Source organism: Elephas maximus, chromosome 11 (genome assembly GCF_024166365.1).
Source record: "Elephas maximus indicus isolate mEleMax1 chromosome 11, mEleMax1 primary haplotype, whole genome shotgun sequence".
Taxonomy (NCBI): Eukaryota; Metazoa; Chordata; class Mammalia; order Proboscidea; family Elephantidae; genus Elephas; species Elephas maximus.
The window spans coordinates 21,364,472-21,386,328 of NC_064829.1; the positions used below are offsets into that span (position 1 = coordinate 21,364,472).

Consider the following 21,857-nt stretch of genomic DNA (forward strand, 5'->3'; position numbering starts at 1 on the left):
AAAGAGAGGAGTAGAGGCTCAAAGCGCAGCTTGAGAAGACAAATCAAGGTATTACAATGAAATGGACAAAGACCTGGAGTGAGAAAACCAAACAGGGAAGAACACACTTGGCATTTCTCAAGCTAAAAGAACTGAAGAAAAAATTCAAGCCTAGAGTTGCAATACCAAAGGATTTTATGGGGAAAATATTGAATGATCCAGGAAGCATCAAAAGAAGATGAAAAGAGTGCACAGAGTCACTGTACCAAAAAGAATTGGTTGACCTTCAACCATTTCAGGAGTTAGATTACAATCAAGAACTGAAGGAAGAAGTCCAAGCTGCACTGAAGGCCTTGGTGAAAAACAAGACTCTAGGAATTGACGGAATACCAATCAAGATATTTCAACAAATGGATGCAATACTGGAAGTGCTCATTCATATATGCCAAGAAATTTGGAAGACAGCTACCCAGCCAACTGCCTGGATGAGATCCATATCTCCTGTGGCTATTCCAAAGAAAGCTGATCCAACAAAATGTGGAAATGATCGAATAATATCATTAATATCACATGCAAATAAAATTATGCTGAAGATAATTCAAATAAGGTTGCAGCAATACATTGACAGGGAGCTTCCAGAAATTCAAGCTAGATTCAGAAGAGGATGTAGAATGACGGATATCATTGCTGATGTCAGATGAATCTTGGCTGAAAGCAAAGAATGCTACAAAGATGTTTACCTGTGTTTTATTGACTATGCAAAGGCACTCAACTGTGTGGATCATAACAAATTATGGATAACATTGTGAAGAACAGGAATTCCAGAACACTTAGTTGTGTTCATGCAGAAACTGTACATAGCTCAAGGGGCAGTCGTTTGAACAGAACAAGGAGATACTGCATGGTTTAAAATCAGGTAAGGTGTGCATCACGTCTGTGTCCTTTCACTATACTTATTCAATCTGTATGCAGAGCAAATAATCTGAGCAGCTGGACTATATGAAGAAGAATGAGGCATCAAGGTTACAGAGGAAGACTCACTGACAACCTGAGATATGCAGATGACACAAGCTTACTTGCTGAAAGTGAAGACGACTTGAAGACTTACTGAAGATCAATGACTGCAGCCCTTCATTTTAGATTAAGCTTTAACAAAAAGAAAACAAAAATGCTCACAACTGGGTAAGTAAGCAACATCATAATAGAGGAAAAGGATTTAATTTTATTTGGATGCAAAATCAATGCCCATGGAAGCAGTAGTCAAGAAATCAAAGGACATATTGTATTGGGCAAACCTGCTGCAAAAGGCCTCTTTAAAGTGTTAAAATGTAAAGACGTCACTTTGAGGACTAAGGTGTGCCTGACCCAAGCCATGGTATTTTCAATCACCTCATGTGCATGTGAATGCTGGACAATGAATAAGGAAGACTGAAGAATTGATGCCTTTGAATTATGGTATTGGCGAAGAATACTAAATACACCATGGACTGCCAGAAGAGCAAACAAATCTGTCTTGGAAGAAGTATAGCCAAAATGCTCCTTAGAAGCAAGGATTATAAGACTTCATCTTATGTACTTTGGACATGTTATCAGGAGAGATCAGTCCCTGGAGAAGGATATCATGCTTGTTAAAGTAGAGGCTCAGAGAAAAAGAGGAAGACCCTCAACGAGATGGACTGACACAGTGGTTGCAACAATGAGCTCAAACATAACAACGACTTTGGCATGGCTCAGGACCGCGCAGTGTTTCACTCTGTAGTACACAGGGTCAATATGAGTCGGAGCTGACTCTACAGTACCTAACAATAACAACATGTGCTATTAATTTTTCCCTTTTACACAGGAGGGAAGTGTGGTGCTAGGAAACATAGTAACTTACCCCAAGCAATACAGGTGGTAAGTGTGGGGGGGGGCCAGCATTCCAGTAAAGGGTGTCCAGCCCTGGAGACTATGATTGTTGCCACTAGGCTTCATTGCCTCCCGGATACCCCAGGAGGGTACACCCAGGAACCCCAGGGGTGCAGGGACCACATGTCACCATAGTAGGGGATATGCATGAGGGAGAGGGCGGAAGGACAGCAGGAAAGAGCACGGAGGACACATTGGGGGGCTCCCTGTTTCACGTGCACTGGGAAGCTCTCTGGGTCTGAATAGGGCATGCCTTACAGAGGGCAGGATTTGTATTCAGGGCTGAGTGACCTGGAGACAGGGTCAGCAGCATCCTGCTCTTGCACCAATGGACAAGAAGGACTAGGCCTAGAGTCAGTCTCAGAGTGACAGCTATAATACAAGGCATCCTATCTCCACATCTCTATCACTCTGTTCCTATCCATTTGTCCTCATTTCTGAAGGAGGCGCCTAAAGCTTTCAACTATACTTTAGGCCATTTTATAGAATAACAATATATTTGAGTGTTTGCAATTGTAGGGGTTTGAAAGTTATTAGACATATACCTGGTATATATCAAGGTTCTGCTCTGTTTTAGGAGTCCCTGGGTAGTGTAAGTGGTTAATGTGCTTGGCTGTTAACTGAAAGGTTAGAGGCTTGAGTGCACCCAGAGGTGCCTCAGAAGAAAGGCCTGGCAATGTATGTTAAAAAAAAAAAAAACTCCATTAAAAACCCTATGGAGTACAGTTTTACCCTAACACATATGAGATTCACCATGAGTCAAAGTTGACTCAAAGGCAACTGGAAAAAAAAAAACAAAACCTCTATTTCAATTATCATTTACTCTATTTCAACTATCATTTGCAACTAAATAAACTACAGCATAACCAAGAGAAGACGTTGGCTTTGACAAACGGTTCTTACTGTGGCATTACAAATGTAGGGATATATAGTAAATACTCCAGTACAGCAATACTAATCATAGTGAGCTTGCTAAGATTGTGAAAATTGCATAGATGGGAAAGTAAGAGCCTGGGGGAAGAGGGGAAAAAACAAAAAAAAGGCAAACCCCTTGCTGTGGAGTCAATTCTGACTCACAGCAACCCTATAGGACAGAGTAGAACTGCCCCACAGGGGTGGGGGAAGAGAAAAGGCTCAGGTAGAAACACCACAATGAGCAAAGCACGTGTCTCCCTCACAGACTGAGGATGTGGAAGGCTGCTGGCGGGGAGGACTGTAGGGAGGAGATAAAGAAAAGCGAACCTGGCTCAAGGAGCCTGCTTAGGACCCTCTTCCAGATCATGGTAGTAAAGAGAAAGGAAATAAAGAAAGTGTCTGACAATAAGAGTAGCAGTCTTGAGACGGAGGGCTGGGCCACTAACGTTGTGAAAAGCCTGCTGTGGAAGGAGAAGACAGCAGCTTGCACATTTGTATTCCTTTGGTTCTCCACAATCATGTCTATTCAAGCTGAGCAGTGAAACATACCATACCTGTTATTACCGGGCTCGTGGGCTAGGTTTGTGCTTTGTTGTGTCGTTTTAATATTGTGTCTGTTGCTATGAAAACGAAGCACTCTAGACTCAGGTTTCCAATACATAAACTGAATACAGTAGAAATCAGCACAGAATAATTCTAGTCTTGAATGAATAGAAGCCAAGTATGTAATTTAATCTCTCGGAGCCTCAGTTTCTTTCTTTGTGAAATAAAGACACTCTGCTGGATATTTTCCAGCCTCTATTTAGCCTCTCACAGTGGGAAGAGAAGGAAACCAACCAATAGTCCTCCAACCAGAGGCAGTAAAGGGGGTAAGTGGACTGTATCACAGACCTTTGATTCAGGAAGTGGAGGTGCACTTGGTAAGGCCATTAAATATGTTTCTAGAGCCTTTCTCCAGTTTTTTTCTGCTGAAAGAGTGATCACTGTTTGTGTTAGAGCTTGCTCCAGGAACTGGCATTCTGAGCAGAGACTTTAGCTGCTGGAGAGAGGGGACAGAAAGAGAAAGAGGCTGAGAAGCACGGTGGGGCCAATGCCTGGAGACAGTGAGACCAGAAAATTATCTATTGTAAAAGGCCAGAGGCACCAATGATGGGGCCTTGAACCAGGCTGACTGGTGGCAGGGGACTAGAAAGGAAGGAGCAGAGGGAAGAAATATCAGGAGGCTGAATTTGGATGAGACGTAAGAGGAAAGGACTTGTAGGTACCATCATTGTATATCTCAGGACCTGTATGTTGTGCAGCCAACCAGTGTTGGCAATCCATGCAGAATTCTAAGAGACATGCAGCATTTATGTTTAAAAAGAGGTCAGTGAGTCGTGCAAACAGTTAACAAGTTTGGCTGCTAACCAAAAGGCTGGAGGTTTGAGTCCACTGAGAGGTATCTCAGAAGATAGGCTTGGCCATCTGCTTCCAAAAGATCAGCCACTAAAACCCTACGGAGCACAGTTCTACTCTGACACACATGGACCGTGGGATGGAATGTACGCCACAGCAACTGTTTTTTTTTTTTTTTTTGATTAATATATTTGCAGAGGGATGGACAAAAAGAGTTTGGGTAATTTGTGACATGCACAGCCCGATGAGAGTTTTGCCAAAATAGCATTAATGCCATATCCAGAAGATTCCTGAAGGTAGAGAAATATGATCACCAAGAGAGACTGGTGAAATGGCGTTGACTTTCCTTCAGCACTCAGCTTCGTAGGTATGTTGGGTATTTTTAATCTCCCTTGCAGGCACTTGGGAAAGATCTGGAATTCACACATCTCAGATCCTTAGCTATGTTTGAATATACCTGAGGGCAAATTTGTATTCCTTGTTTAGGAGTTAAGGAAACTTGGGACCATCCACTGATGTTAGTTTTCATGGACAAGAGTAGCATTCCTTTAGTTCACTACAAAAGCACGATGCATCAGATAAGGACATCTGGATCCCTGTTGAGTTTAATCGGGAGATTTTGCTGGAGAGTATGAGTGAAGCTAGATTGTAAATGACTAAGTTTTGAATTTATTAGATTCATGGGGGAAGCTACTGATGGCTTTTACACCAGGCAGTACAGTAGTCATAGCATCACTTCAGCAAGCCAATGTGGCAGCAGTGGAAGGCTGGGTTGGTTAAGGTAGGATTCTGAGTCATTCTATCACAAAGCAACCTGCTGAACTGTGCCAGGTATCAGGTGGTAAGATTGTAAGGACTACAAGTGATTCAATGTTATATGCCAGACACTGTGCTAAATACAGTGGTTCGCCTATATTATCTCCCTTAATCCTTACAGAAATTGTACCATACTCTCCGCCATCAGAGCACAGGTCTATGGAGCAGAGTTCTGCTCTGACACACATGAGGTCGCCATGAGTTGGTGTTGACTTGCTGGCAGCGGTCGTGGTGGTACCATGAAACTTACTGAAAACGTAGTGGAGCGTCTTCAGCTTTTCTACCTTCCTCTGGATACCACTTAATATATCCAGTTTATGTCCCATTGCTCTTCCAGAGTATACGTAAGTGCTACCCATTGTCACATTTCTCACCCTTAATTCTTCCCTGTTAGCTATGAAGTAAAGATGTTTGTGTTGTACTGTACTGTACTTTATTTTCCTATATTTGGCCTTCAGTTAGGGACAACTCCCTCTTTTGACTATATTCCCCTCCAAAAAATACATGTCAAGGTACCTGTGAAGCTCTGTCTATTGATGTAAGAGGTCTGGGTGACCAGGCAGCAACCAATAGTCTCATTCCTTTTTTAGGAAAAGATCACTTGCTGTTAATTGCTTCCCCTTTTTGATAGTTTCAATAGCGTTAAAGACTCTCTGATTCATATAGGTAATTTTATGTCAGTTTTCCATGTTCCTCTGGCAGAAGTGAAACTTTCAATGCTGGTAACTGCTGGAAAAGATTATTTGATAAATTTTACCTTTTCAACAACAGCCCTAACCATCAAAAATCCAACTTGCATGTTTATAAACCTGTAGTTCTGGTGCCTTTATAATCATTCCATGGTGAAAGAGATCATTCAATTTCCCAATATACTAATGCAATTTAGGATGATCCTATAACTCATTACAAGCAGAGGGCATGTGCCAGGGAGGCATTCTTTGATGAACCACAAATATCAGGTAAAAAAAATTAAACCAGGAGCCCTAATGCTTGGCTTCTTGTTCTAGCTTTGCCATTTCCTACCAGGGCAATCTTGGGTAAGATATGTCAATATTCTGAGCTATAATTTCCCCATATAGATTGGGGAGACAACTTCAAAGTATTGTAAGGGTTTATTTAAGAAAAATATACATGAATGGATGTGTGTGTGTGTGCAAAGTGAAACTTAAATAGTGCCTGCAGTTCCCACTGGGCTACTGACCAAAAGGGTGGCAATTCGAACACACCCAAGATGCCTCAGAAGAAAGTTCTGGCAATCTGCTTCAGAAAGGTCACAGCCATGAAAATGAAGACCCTATGGAGCAGGTCTACTGTGCACACATGTGGTCACGTGAGTCAGAATCTAGCGATGTCAACGGGTTTAAGGAGCCCCTGGGTGGCGTAAACTGTTAAGCACTTGACTACTAACTGAAAGGTTGATGGTTCCAACCTCCCCAGAGGCACCTTGAAAGAAAAGCCTGGCAGTCTGCTTCTGAAAGGTCACAGCACTGAAAACCTTATGGAGTGCAGCTCTACTCTGCAACACATGGAGTTGCCATGAGTCACGTCAATTCTGACTCATGGCAACTGTTTTTTGTTTACAGTTCCCACGCTGATAGGAAGACGTGTCGTGGTGGAAAGAAGATAGACTTTAGAGTCACAAGGTACAGGTTTGAAGTCCGGCTCTCTCAATTTATGTGAGAATTTGGGAATGTTCTTAAACTTTATGAATTTCTTGTAAAAATACAGGCAAGAGGTTAGATGGGGAGGACTGCTGAGATAATCAAATGAAGAATGTTTTTCAAACTACACTGTAAGCCGTAAAGTAATATGTAAATGCCAGGCTAAATTAGAAAGCTGCATGTAGGCCTTTCCTAAGGGTCATTAAGAGAACATGAGCACATGTTGTAAGCAAATGAGATAGGCCATGGAGTCAACTACCTCCTTACTTACTTTCTGAGCCCTGCTAGGGAGATAAGCATGTTCTAGCTCTCTGCTCAGCATCAAACAGTTCATCTGCAACCAAAAAAAGAAAAACAAACAAACAAACCTGTTGCCATGGAGTTGATTCTGACTCGTAGTGACCCTACAGGACAGAGTAGAACTGCGCCCTATGGAGTTCCCAAGGAGCACCTGGTAGATTCAAGATGCTGAACTTTTTGGTTAGCAGCCATAGCACTTAACCACCGTGCAACCAGTAGTTGGAATAAACTAATAAAATCAAATGTGGCCGTGGTGAGCGCAGGGTGCCTATGGGACCCCAGGAGGGAGTGACCTGCATGCAGTTGGCTATGTGGTTCTGGTCTGTGGAAAGACCCAGGTTTGTAAAGTTAGAGCACGAGAGGGGCAGACTTGCAACAGAAGACCCAAGGTAGGGCCAGTATTTAAAGGGGGAAGGCAGACGGCTACCACAGGAGACGGAATCAGGATGAGAGCACACTGAAAAGAAGCAAGTGGTCAATAGTAACAAACGTCATTGAGGACTGAAAATATATATTTACTGTGGTGAATGGGAGGTCACTGGATTTCTTTGGGAAGTTTCAGTAGAATCAAGTGTCAGGGAAAAGTTTCATTTTAATAAAGAATAAACTAGAAAAAAAAAGTGAAGAAACTGGAAGACGAAAAGTGAAGAGCCCTCAAGACTGTGGCCCCCAGACACTCTGCTAACCCAGAACTGAAACCATTCCCAAAACCCACTTTTCAGACAGATTAGACAGGCCTATAAAACAAAAAACAGCACATGTGAGCAATGTGCCTCTTGGTACAATCAGATATATGAGGCCAAATGGGCGACTCCTGTCCAGGAGCAGGACAACAAGGCAGGAAGGGACAGGAACTGGACGAATGGACACAGGGAACCTGGGGTGTAAAAGGAGGAGCTGCTGTCACATTGTGGGGATTGCAACCAATGTCACCAAACAATGTGCGTATAAATTTTGAATGAGAAATTAACTTGAGCTGTAAACTTTCACCTAAAGCACAATAAAATTAAAAAAAAAAAAAAAGAAATTTGAAGAGAAATGAAGTATACCAAGAATAAATTATTGAAAAAAAAAAAAAAAGGGTAGGGTGAAGAAAGCTGGTGTTGACTGTTCTCTCCAGGATTTGGTAATGATAAAAAAGAGATAGGCAGTAGGTATACAGAGTCCCTGCCCCGGGGAGGAATGTATCAGTAATAGAAGTAGGGGATCTATCGGAGTTTGTGTGTTTAAAATAACATGTTCATGCATTACTGTTTTCAACTCTCACGATAAAGGGGAAATCTATAGTCTTTGGATTCCATTCCCTGAGAAGGAACCATTGCTGATGGTTCCTGGTTTTTTTTTTTTTTTGTGTGTGTGTGTGTATGTTGTTTGTGAAACTTGTCCACAACTTGTTTTTGTCACTTAATACTACATAATCTTGGACATATTTTCAAATCATTGCAAAGAGATTTGACAGTACTCTTACTAGTTGCACAGCATTTTACAATATGGACTTATAATTTTTTAATTGGCCCCTTATAGATAACATTTATTGCTTTTGTTGTTATTTGCCCTTGAGTAGGCTGTGACTCATGGTAAAACAGAATGAAACGTCCAGTCCTGTGCCATTCATGATCTTTGGTATGTTTGAGCCCACTGTTGTGGCCACTGTGTCAATCCACCTCATTGAGGGTTTCCCTCATTTTCACTAACTTTCTCCTTTACCAGACATGATGTTCTTTTCTAGTTATTTGTCTTTTGTGATGACGTGTCCAAATTAAGTGAGTCAAAGTCTCACTATCCTTGCTTCTAAAGAACATTCTGGTTGTATTTTATTGCTTTTAGCTTTGTGCTATTTGAAGTCATAACTCAATTACCACATTATGCATATATTTTCATATTTGTATAAGCATAACTATTGGATAAATAACTAGCAGTGGAATTATTTTCTGAATAAAAAGATATGTGCAGCTTAGCATTTAATAAATATTGTCAAATCTCTTTTCGAAATGCTTATACTGACTGGGCTCCCACTAACAGTTTATGAGAATGAATTCTTCCCCAACTTACCACTCCTGGGAATAATTGACCTTTAAATATTTTTCTATTTTGATGAAATCATTTTCTTACTTGATTTTTAAACAACAGTATCTTGCTTCAATTTTATTTTGAATTAAATCAAGCAGCTTTTCATAAGTTTATTGCCCATTCTTATATTTCTTCTGTAAGCTTACTCTTAATTTTTGACTATTTTTATATTGGATTAAAACATTTTTGATTTGTAAGAACTCGTTGGCCTTTTAGGAAATTATTACTTTATCAGTCATATATTACACGGGCTTTTTTCTGTTTATTGCTGTTTTCCTACCTTGATGTAGCCACATTTCTAAAGATTTTAGTCCAAAATTTCTGTTTTACATCATCTTTATAAAAACCCTCCCAATCTTGATTAAAAAGAATCACCCATTAAAAAAAAATTAAGATTCCAAAGAAGAAGAATCCTTAACCTTTGGTGAAACCTATTTCTATTATACACCTCTATTTTTTTTTAAATAAATAAATTTTATTGTACTTTAGATGAAGGTTTCCAGAACAAGCTAGCTGGTCATTAAACAATTCGTACACACATTGTTTTATGACATTGGTTAACAACCCCACGACACGTCAACACTGTCCCTTCTCGAACTTGGGATCCCTATTACCAGCTTTCCTGTCCCCTTCTGCTTTCTAGTCCTTGCCCCTGGGCTGGTGTACCCCTTTAGTATCATTTTGTTTTACGGGCCTGTCTAATCTTTGGAGTGACTTCATTACTGAGCTAAAAGGGTGTCTGGGGGCCAGACTTGGGATTTCTCCAGTCTGTCAGGCCAGTAAGTCTGGTCTTTTTTTTGTCAGTTAGAATTTTTTTTCTACATTTTTCTCCAGCTCTGTCTGGGACCCTCTATTGTGATCCCTGTCAGAGTAGTCAGTGGTGGTGGCCTAGCCCCATCTAGTTGTCATGGACTCAGTCTGGTGTAGGCCATGGTAGTTGTGATCCATTAGTCCTTTGGAGTAATCTTTCCCTTGTATCTTTGGTTTTCTTCATTTTCCTTTGCTCCCGATGGGGTGAGACCAGTGGAATATCTCAGACGGCTGCCTACAGGCTTTTAAAACCTCAGACGCTACTAATCCAAGTAGGATGTAGAACATTTTCTTTATAAACTATGTTATGCCAATTAAGGTAGATGCTTCCCGAGACCATGGTCCCCATAGCCCCCAGCCCAGTAGTTTGGTCCCCCAGAAAGTTTGGATGTGTCTGTGGAGCTTCCATGACCTTGCTTTGTACAAGTTGTGCTGGCTTCCCCAGTATTGTGTATTATATATCTCTCTTGCTATCAGAGTTTTTATTAACCTAGATCACTCACATTCTTCTGTAATCCTGCAGTCTTAGTATTAGGAACATTTTGAATGCATTTTTACCATATTGCAGGTTCACTTTTAGTGAGAAGTGAATTATAAAAGTACATCAAAATCATGACATTTAAGCTAGGGACAAAACTAGTATCTTAAAGGTGATGGCAATAATGTTTAGTTGCCACACAACGGTGGCTCATAGAGCAATCACATTTACTGTTCAGATCATACCTACTGGAGAAAACATGATTCTCACAATACATCTGATAACTGAGCTGCATGTACAGAAATGGAGGCCTTACACACTTCCTGTCTCAACTGTTCTTTAAAAGCAGCGATGATGCTATTAAAGAACAAACTGTTCCATGGGGTGTCACTATTACAAAAATAGTGAGCTTGGCAGAGGGTAGAAAGCAGATACCACAGCTCATATTAGGTACATGGGCATAGATAACTACTGACTGAGTGGAAAGAGATGAGCAGCAAATTTATCATCTTCAGTATATACTCCTGAATCAGTCAGCCTGGGAAAATGTAAAAAAAAAAAAAAAATGGGTTGACTTGTTCAGAAACCATATCTAACCCCCCTCCCCATATCTTTCCAAGTGTGATGTCCTTAGTCCACATGCTCCATTTCCTCCCCCGCCTCATCTCCCCCTACACAGCTCTGTGCCCCAGTGCCCTGATAAGGCTCCCTGGATTCTCTGATTCCCCTCTTTCCAGTTGTGCTTGGAAGCTTCCCCACAAAGCAGTTTACTCAAAACCCTCAGAGATCACCTCATTCAATTCTTCCTCAAAAAGTGTGAGCTCTTTTTACAGTACAGTAAATCCCCAGAGTTACGAACTCAGGCTTAGGGACAGCTTGTACTTGCCCTTTAGCGTTAAGTAAATTTGCCCTCACTTTGAAACAACTGAGCCTACCCCTACTTGGAACATATTTTTCATCACAATCACGTTCACTTGCTGCACAAGCAGCTTTTACATCATTGAAAAGGCTTTGAGCCTTTTCTTACACAAAAAAAAAAAAAATTTTTTTTTTGAGCTGTATGCACCTGTTCCAAATGACCTCCAAATTCTTAAAGACACCCAAGAGCAGCAAAATGTATATTCTTTTCCAGTGCACATGGAACATTCTACAGAATAGACCACATTTTAGGCCACAAAGCAAGTCTCAATAAAATCCAAAATATTGAAATAATACAAAGCATTCTGTCTGATCATAACACCATAAAAGTAGAAATCAATAACAGGAAGAGCAAAGAAAAAACAAACAAACAAACAAATAGATGGAAACTGAATAGCACCTTGCTTAAAAACAACTGGGTAATAGGAGAAATCAAAAAGGGAATAAAAAATTTTCTCGAATCGAATGAGAATGAAAACAAATCATACCAAAACCTTTGGGACACAGCAAAGGCAATGCACAGAGGTCAATTTATAGCAATAAATGTACACATCAAAAAAGAATAACAAGCCAAAATCAAAATGTTAGCCCTACAATGCAAACAAATGGGAAGAGAACAGCAAAAGAAGCCCATAGCTATCAGAAGAAAGGAAATAATAAACATTAGAGCAGAAGTAAATGAAAGAGAACAGAAAAACAATAGAATCGATAAGACCAAAAGTTGCTTCTTTGAAAAGATCAACAAAATCAACAAACCACTGGCCAAACTAACAAAAGAAAAACAGGAGAGGAAGCAAATAACCCAAATAAGAAAAGAGATGGGAGGCATTACAAGAGACCCAGCTAAAATAAAAATGATCATAACAGAATAGAATGAAAAATTTTACTCTAACAAATTTGAGAACCTAGAGGAAATGGACAAATTTCTAGAAATGCACTACCTACCTAAACTAAGGCAAGCCAAAATAGAAAATCTGAACAGACCTATAACAAGAGGAGAATTGAAGAAGTAAGAAAAAAAAAAAAACTTCGAACAACAACAGAAAAAAAGCCCTAGCCTGGATGGCTTCCCTGAAGAATTCTACCACACATTCAGAGAAGAACTCACACCTATACTAAACTATTTCAGAGCATAGAAAAAGAAGGAATATTCCCTAATTCATTCTATGAAGCTAGCATAATCCTGATACCAAAGACAGGCAAAGACACCAAAAAAAAATACAGACCAATATATCTTATGAATATAGATGCAAAAATTCTCAACAAAATTCTCGACATAGAATCCAGCATCATATTGAAAAAAAAAAAAAACACGGCGACCAAGTGGGATTTAGATCAAGTATGCAAGGATGGTCCAACATTAGAAAATTAATCAATGTAATCTACTACATAAATAGAACAAAAGAAAAGAATCACAAAGTCATCTCAATAGATGTAGAAAAGGCATTTGATAAAGTCCAACACCCATTCCTGATAAAAACTCTCAGTAAAATAAGAATAGAAGGGAAATTCTTCAACATAATGAAGTGCATCTATATAAAACCGACAGCCAGCCTCGTTCTCAATGGATAGAGGCTGAAAGCATTCCCCCTGAGAATGGTAGCAAGACAAGGATGACCTTTATCACTCCTTCTATTTAATATTTAATAGAAGTACCATATGATCCAGCGATCCCACTGCTAAGAATATACCCTAGAGAATAAGAGGTGTCACACGAATAGACATACACATACCCATGTTCACTGCAGCATTATTCATAGTAGCAAAAAGATGGAAACAACCCTAGTGTCCATCAACAGATGAATGGATAAACAAATTATAGTACACACACACTATGGAATACTATGCAACGATAAAGAATAATGTTGAGTCCTCGAAATATCTCACAACATGGATGAATCTGGAGAGCATTATAAGGAGTGAAATAAGTCAATTACAAAAGGACAAATGTTGTATGAGACCACTATTATGAAAACCCAAGAAAAAGTATATGCACAGAAAAAAAACATTCTTTCATGGTTATGAGTGAGGGGAGGGTTGGGAAGGGGAAATCACTAATTAGACAATTAAAAAAAATTTTTTTTTTTTTAATTAGACAATAGACAGGTATTAATATTGGTGTAAGGAAAGACAACACACAATACAGGAGAAGTCAGCACAATTTGACCAAGGCAAAGTCATAGGAGCTTCCTAGACACATCGAAACACCTTGCGAGACTGTGTTACTGAGGCTGAGGGCTGGAGTCCATGGTCTTGGAGGATATTCAGATCAATTGGCATAACATAGTTCATAAAGAAAATGTTCTACATCCTACTTTAGTGAGCAGTGTCTGGGTTCTTAAAAGCTTGTGAGTGGCCATCTAAGAAACATCTATTGGTCTCATCATGTTCAGAGCAAAGGAGAATGAAGAAAACCAAAGACACAAAGTAAACATTAGTCCAAAGGACTAATGGGGCTGCATGAACCATATCCTCCACCAGCGTGAGCCCAGATGATGCCCAGCTACCACAACCAACTGCTCAGATACGGATCACAATAGAGGGTCCCAGATGGTGGGGTTGGGAGCGGTGAATGTAGGACAAAATTCAAATTCACAAAAAAAAGACCAGACTTACTGGTCTGACAGGGACTGGAGGAACCCCCAAGACTACGGTCCCCAGACAACCTGTTAACTAAAAACTTAAGCCATTCTCAAAGTCCACAAAAATTAAACAGACCTATAAAACAAACAATAACACATGTGAGGAATGTGCTTCTTAGTTTAATCAAGTATACAAGACTAAGTGGGCAAAATCTGCCCAAAAGCAAAGATGAGAAGGCAGGAAGGGACAGGAAAACTGGACGAATGGACACAAGAATCCAGGGTGGAAAGAGAAAAGGGGAGAGTGCTGATACATTGTGGGGATTGCAGCCAATGTCACAAGACAATTTGTGTATAAATTTTTGAGTGAAAAACTAATTTGCACAGTAAACTTTCACCAGAAACCCACTAAAAAAAAAAAATTTAAAGACACATTTAAGAACAGATCTCATTTATAACCTGGGGACTGCCTGTATTTCCACAGGGGGTTGTCTAACTTTTGTCCTTACACTGTTGGTGTTGGAACACACTCCTGACACAACCTAATCCATTTCCAGACAGTTCTAATTATTATAGTTTTTCTTCCAAGGAATTGGAATCAGAATCTTCACAATTTCTACCCTGCAGTTTTATTTCTGTTGTTGTTAGGCGTCGTTGAGTTGATTCCAACTCACAGTGACCCTATGTGCAACAGAATGAAACACTGCCCGGCCCTGTACCATCCTCACAATCGTTGCTATGTTTGAACCCATTGTTGTAGCCACTGTATCAATCCATCACTTTGAGGGTCTTCTACATTTTTGCTGATTCTCTACCAAGCTTCTCTACTTTCTCCAGGGACTGGTCCCTCCAGATAACATATTCAAAGTACGTGAGACATAGTCTCATCATCCTTGTGTCCAAGGAGCACTCTGGCTGTACTTCTTCCAAGACAGACTTGTTTGTTTTTCTAGTAAAAAAAAAAAAAAAAGACCATGGCATATTAATTTTTTTTCTCCAACACCATAATTCAAAGACGTCAATTCTTCTTCGGTCTTTCTTACTCATTGTCCAGCTTTTGCACACATACTACGCGACTGAAAATACCATGGCTTAAGTCAGGCACACTTTAACCCTCAAAGTGACATCTTTTCTTTTTAATACTTTAAAGAGGCCTTTGGCAGCAGATTTTGCCCAATGCAATACGTCATTTGATTTCTTGACTGCTGCTTCCATGGGTGTTGATTGTGGATTAAAGTAGAATGGAATCCTTGACAACTTCAGTATTTTCTCTGTTTATCACGATGTTGCTTGTTGGTTCAGTTGTGATGATTTTGTTTTCTAGCAGGTGTCAAAACGAAGACATCTTTTGTTGTTGTTGCTGTTCTGTTATTTTGTTTGTTTTCTTGTTTTGGCTATCCTCTGTGATGACACCTAGTATCTGTTCTTGAGTTGTACCTGGATGTTCAGGATATATCATTCCTTAGTGAGGTTGCCCAGCAGTATTACTGTACATAGGCCCATTTTTGTTGCATTTGTATTTGATAACAGACTCACGGCATTATTTTTCATTGAATTTCAAGATCCCAAAGAACATGTCATCTGTAAACATGGAGATTTTTTTTCACTACCTCTATGATAACCCCCAATTGTAGCCTGTCCATGCTAAGAAGTTCCCACTGACGTCTAACTCAGACATGAAGGCTTAGTTATCTAGTGCTACTATAACAAAAATACCACAGGTGGGTGGCTTTAACAAACAGAAATTTATTTTCTCATAGTTTAGGAGGCCAGAAGTCCAGTTTTGCCTGCAGAGGAAGGCTTCTCTCTCTTTTGGCTCTGGGGGAAGGTCCTTGTCTCTTTTCAGCTTCTGTTCCTTGGTTCCTCAGCAATCTTTATGTGGTATGGCATCTATCTCCTCCCTTCTTGGCTTGTTTGTCTGTGTCTAACCTGCTTGTTTTATATTTCAAAGGTGATCAGTTTAAGACACACCCTATACTGAATTGGCCTCATTAACATAACAAAGAAAACCCTATTCCCAAATAGGATTACATCTACAAGTATAGGAGGCTAGGATTTACGGCATATATTTTTAGGGGCCACAATTCAATCTATAACAAAGTCTGACTACTAGCTTTTAACCCTGAGCAATCACTTCCAGCCTCAGTCTTAGAATGCATTGACCTCTCCTGTTGTAATACAGGATTTTAGCTTGCTTTTTAAGGCACATGTGAAGGAAAACACAATATTATGAAAATAGCCTGTTTTGGTAGAAGAAGCTTAGCCAGAAAATCATACAGGCCAATAGAAGCACTATGGTTAAAGACCTATGTACTCCAGGACATACCGACTTCAGTGAAACATAGCTTGTTTTCAAGGCAAAGGTACAGAGAAGAGAAAATCAATGAAGCTCAAGTTGCTTTCATGTATTTCATTGGATCCAGAAAAAACCAAAACAACCCAAGTAACTTTTGAATACAAGCTAGTCAACAAACAAAACAAAAGTCAACCAACCAAACAAAAATCCCATCCAAAAAATACTGAAGTCTACTAAGTGGGTTTGTTTTTTGCAGAGGTATGGGGTGGCAATGCTGAAACCTCTTTTGTGTATTCTAGGATTGACCAAATAACTAAGTATATTGTGGCTAACAGAAGCCAATTTTTCTCACTGTTAGAGAAGGAAAAGCTAGATTCAACACTGTAGTGTCACCATCCAGCAGTCTCTGGTGTGTAAGACATTTGGTGAAGTGATCTGACTATAAAAACACTCATTTAGGTTTTCACTTTTAAGGAGCTGGGGATCCCGTTTGAGGAACAAGGCCTTTGACAGCCTCCTCTGGCAGTTAAATTGTCGCCATCCTCATGTTCTTAGGCATCTTTCCTTGAGGAATATTTGAACATAAAGAGGTATTTCTCACATCTGTTTATGGTGCTGAAAGTTCATTATGCTCCTTAAAAATATTTCTAAAGAGGCAGTTTGCTTAACTAATCTAATCATACTCTAAGCCAAGACCTCATGATCTTTGGCTATTCAGGGTGTAGCATATTACCCAAAGTATGGCATATCCCCATGGATTTGCAAGTGAATTTGAAATGATATACATTTGCAAAGCAAACCCCGGAGTTCTGACCATTCCCACCTGTGGCATTAGGTCAATGCATCTGTATCAGATGAGAGAAACCACCCATGAGGCTAAGTCTGTGGTTCACCTAAGTCAAAGCTACATGTACATTTCTCTGCTAAGTGTAAACAGTGATGTCTACACGTGGAGATGCTCTCATAAACCACCTCTCTCATCCAAGCGTGAAGCTCAGGAGGCAACATGGAGTCCCGGGAGGCATCCTCGGAGGCCAGCTCTAGAAGAAACGTGTTGAGGAAGGCTCTACAGACTTCTCTCTGGGGGCAGAAGGAACCACATCAACATTTTCTATCCCTATGATATATGTATTTTAGCAGGAGAAACACAGTAATATGGGCCACATTTATTTCTCTCAGGAGAACTTAAAACACTGTGCTATGGATTTTCATTTTTCTATCCATGAGCAAACTACCTTATTGTGTTCATCAAAGTTCTTCTCAAAGAGAAAGTTTCCAGCTGTTGGTAAGGAAGCTCAGTGAGGGTCTGAAGGGTGAAGCTGATTTAAAACTACAACAGAAATGAACTAGACAGGACAAAGCAAGAGTACAGGGAAGGGTAGGCGTGACAGGAACCATGCAGTTGTTGATGAATGCCAAGGTTTTCCACAGGCGAAGGCATAGCAGGATTTCTCCTCAGGAAGGCGGTAGTGAGTTTTAAGGGTAATACCTCAGATATGGGGTGGGCAGTATTATCTGAATTCAACTATAACACCAGGTTCTTAAGAAAGTGAGATGTATAATGAAAGATTGGTAGAGGTATTTTGGACTGATAAAAAGTAACATCTGTACCAGTTACCCCGTGTGTCCAAGTAGAACTGTGCTCCATAGGGTTTTCAAAGACTGATTTTTCAGATGTAAATCACAAGGCCTTTCTTCTGAGGCATCGCTGGGTGGACTGGGACTGCCCAACTTTTGGTTAGCAGTAAGCAGGTTAACCGCATCACCTAGGAATGCCCAGATGAGTACATAACAAATGCGAGCCTGGAATAGAGCACATGACAAAACAAAATACCACCAACCAGATCAAAGGAGAGGGGCAGAGAGCAGCCTGCCCTCCAGGCTCCATGCCTCCATCCTGCCATCCTGCCACCGCAAGCCTGTTCTCCACACTGCAAGGAGCTGAGCTTTCCGAAGAGCAGACCTCCTTCCCTGCTCTCCAAAGGCTCCCAAGGTGCTGAGTCAAGCTCATAAGTTAACCACGTCCCCTTACCTCCTGCCAACCCCACTACTCCTACTGCATCTCCACCTCCTTTCGTACCCAACCCTGCTGCATTCAAATAGAACTAACTTTGGTTTCTCCTTTGTGCTGGAACTCTCTTTTCTGAATCCTCTGTGTGTGCTATTTCTTCTGTCAGTAACACTGTTCTTTCCCTCTCCTTAGCAGCAATCCCTAGTCTTGAACTAGTCATCATCCCTTCCTCCAGGGAGCCTTCCCGTCTCTGGATTACTGTCCTCACCTGTATCTTCCTGTACTTGAACCTACTATACTGCAATGGCCTACTTATGTACCTCTATTCACTGCTCTACTAACATCAGTACAGGTATTAGTGCTGATGCCACTAACAGGAACACAAGTACTGATACCAATAGCTAACACATATAATTTTATTTTTGGCATCGACACAGAGCCTGGCATAAGTACTAAATAAATATTAGCTGAATGAAAGAAGAATCTCAGTTCAGATATGCATTTCAGTCTGGGGCTATACCCTGGGTTCTTAAGAATGTCAAAGCTGTTTATTGGTTTTCTTAATACAGAAGCTATGTACATGTAATACAGAAAAATTAGAAAATGCTAATAAGCAGAATAAAAGTTTATAATTCCATCATTCGTAGATAATCATGGTTAGCACACATTAGTATTACCTACTTTTTTCTACACTTAATTCAGGTTTTGTAGCTTCCTTTTCCCAAGCAGGCCTCTCCTGATCATCTTTTCATGACAACAGAAAAAAGGTCTACACGATCATGTTTAGCTATGAACGGCAATACACTGTACAATAATATGAGTCAAACTCTTATTATTGGATACTTCAACAATTTCTATTTTCCTGCTCTAATAAATAATAGTGTGAGGCTCACTCCACAGATAAACATTTGTGCACATTCCATTTTTTTTCTTAGAATAAATTTGCTAGAAGTGGACTGATTGCATGAAAGTACATCTGAGCATTTCTGAAATGTGTGATTTGAGTCACCAGATCACTCTCCAGAAAGGTTGTACTAGTTTACAATCTCGCTAGCAGTGTCTGTTGGTGCAACATTAGATATTATCTTAAATAAAACAGAACGACAAAAGCAAACATTGCCCAATTCAAGGTATGAAGAAATGGTGTTTTATTATTTTAATTTATGCTTATTTGATTTTTTAATGAGGGTAATATTTTACACTTTTTTAAAATATTTTACATACTTTGTGAGTCATTTGAATTTCTTTTCTGAACTGTCTGTGGTGAACACTTTCTTTTCCTATTTTTCTACTGACTTGTATAAAACTCTGTATTTTAACGATGGTGATAATAGCTGCAACTTATCAAGTAGTTACTATGGGCCTGGCACTGGGCTAAGCCACTGTTATTCTATACATCGCAAATATTTCCCAGGTGGTTTACATTTTAAAATACTATTCTATGAAATCATCACTTCTATTTCTTGAGGCCGTTTTTAGAGCAGTCCGTTTTAGAAGTCTGCATTAGTTCATTTTTAGCGTTTAACATCTTGAGTGGGGGACTGAGACGCAGAGCCTGTGTAGGCTGCTCCTGAGTGTGTGCAGCTCTGAGGCTGTCCGTCAATAGAATGGGTGCTGGTTCCCAGCAGACAGTGCATACACTCGGTTCTCACTCCCCCTAGATGCAGGAATACCCTTGGGAAGAGCTCAGCCCCTGCTCCTCACCTCCCGGCTTCCTGCATGACTGAAGGGTGTGTTGCTTACAGTGAAGTCTAAGTAAGCAATGTGAGGATGGGCAGGAGGAACAAAGCCATGTGTGGAAGAGAGTGGCTGTCTGATCTCTGTCCAGTATGTCCCACCGACAACACGGAACCAAGGGAACAAGTGAACCATGACCAGTACCTATGTTCAAAATCACCTTAGAACTGCTGACTCTTAGTAGTGACCTCAGAACAAAGTCCTGGGTATTCTGTGGGCATCCCTCTGTGTCTGCTCCCAATTGGATCCCACGGGGACAGAACCACGAGGGTCACAGCAAGGAGCTGCTAGTGGCCCTGTTTCCAGTGACACTGAAATATGGGGTACGAAGGGTCCAGAAGGCTTTTGGACATTCATACAAGCTCCTGGAGGAAACCCACACAGTATTAGGATAGAGAAATGGCCCATTGGCCCTGGAAATCCATGAGAAAGAGACACTTACATGTGTGGTTTTGGAAACCGTCTACCTTGTTGCCATGGCTATGAGAAAGCTGGTCTAAGCGGTGCCCTGCGTTAGCGTCTGGGCCTGATACGTCTCTACCATTTTATCCACTGCGCAGCCCTTTCCTCTCCCCTAAGCAGGTCCTAGGGCCATTGGTGGTTCAGCAGTAGATCTCCTGTCCTCCGCACGGGAAACCGGGTTCCATTGCCGGCCAATGCGCCTCATGTGCAGCCCCCACCTGTTTGTCACTGGAGGCTTGTGTGTTGCTATGATACCAAACGGGTTTCAGTGGAGTTTCTGGACTAAGACAGACTGGGAAGAAAGTTCTGATGATCTACCTCTGAAAATCGACCAAAGAAACCCTGTGGATTACAACGGTCCAGTCCACAGCTGATCACGGAGTCGGCACAGGACCAGACAGCATCGGCCACACTGTGAAGGAGTCGTCATGAGTTGGGAAAATCGACCAAAGAAACCCTGTGGATTACAACGGTCCAGTCCACAGCTGATCACGGAGCCGGCACAGGACCAGACAGCATCGGTCACGCTGTGAAGGAGTCGTCACGAGTTGGGGCTGACTGGACGGCTTCTAACAGTTCTAAAGCAACAGTCCTATGGCAGCCTGCCTGGCATTTGGAAAGCAGTGACTTGGGGGAAGAACTGGAATATTCGGTTGTCCTGGCCAAAACAACCTAAAAAAACACTCCTGTATCACTTTCAACATCAGTCTTCCCACAGATGTGAACAACAGTTTGGCTTTACTTTTGGACACAGGATTATCTTTAAAAATGTAAAGTAATTATGACAGTAACTAATACCAGTTAAAGAGGATTATTTTTTTTGCAAGTATGTCCTGTAAGTATGACATCCAGTAATGCATCTGGGAATTCACATCTTGCTTCCTGCTCCCTCCAGGCCTCGGTTGTGACTCATTTTCTCATCAAGCATCCCCAAGACGTACCCCTCTCCCGTCCTCCAGGCTACAGGCTCTCTGCAGTGCTCGTTCGGTCTCTGCACGGTCCCTGCCGTCCTGCGTCTCAGATTCTTTCTTACCCACATTTCTCCCTTAATGAGGGCAGCTGGGGCAGATACCAACACCCATAGCACCAGAGGGAGAAAGGCTGTATAAAGGCATCCAGAATGTACTTAAATATCCTAAGAAGCTTCCTTCCCAACTCGCACATGGTTGAAATTGGAAAGATCTGTCATGTCATTGTGTATCTGGGGAGGGCCATTTGGAAGCCACTGGGCAGACAGAGGCCATCCCCCTAGTGTGAGGTTGGTAGGTGACTGAATGCATACAACCCAAACCAAAGAATGCATGACCTCCTACCTCCCACAGACTGAGGGAATCAGAAAGCTCCCTTGTGCATTTTTCCTTTGCAGATCTAGCCAACAACAACAACAACAAAAAGTGCCTAATAGGCATCTTCTGAAGCTCAGTGGCAGATAGGAAGCAACCCCCACAAGGTTTGTGCCAGAATGAAACTATTGTATCAGCCTCTGAGATGGAATGCTGCAGAAATGCCCTGGAGAAGA

The 21,857-nt window shown here is 41.0% G+C and overlaps 1 protein-coding gene across 17 annotated transcripts in view; it reads right to left on the reverse strand.

The window, feature by feature from the left end:
* DLGAP1 (DLG associated protein 1) overlaps positions 1-21,857 on the reverse strand; it is a 1,139,806-nt gene that overhangs the window by 458,088 nt on the left and 659,861 nt on the right. For 14 of the 17 annotated variants that reach the window (XM_049901313.1, XM_049901319.1, XM_049901317.1 and 11 more), the window contains one exon: positions 17,740-17,931. The exons of the other annotated variants lie outside the window; for them this stretch is intronic. In XM_049901313.1, coding sequence (XP_049757270.1) covers positions 17,740-17,776 — 37 coding nt within the window. In that variant the 5' untranslated portion in view covers positions 17,777-17,931. The remainder of the gene's footprint in view (positions 1-17,739; positions 17,932-21,857) is intronic. 17 annotated transcript variants of the gene reach the window in all.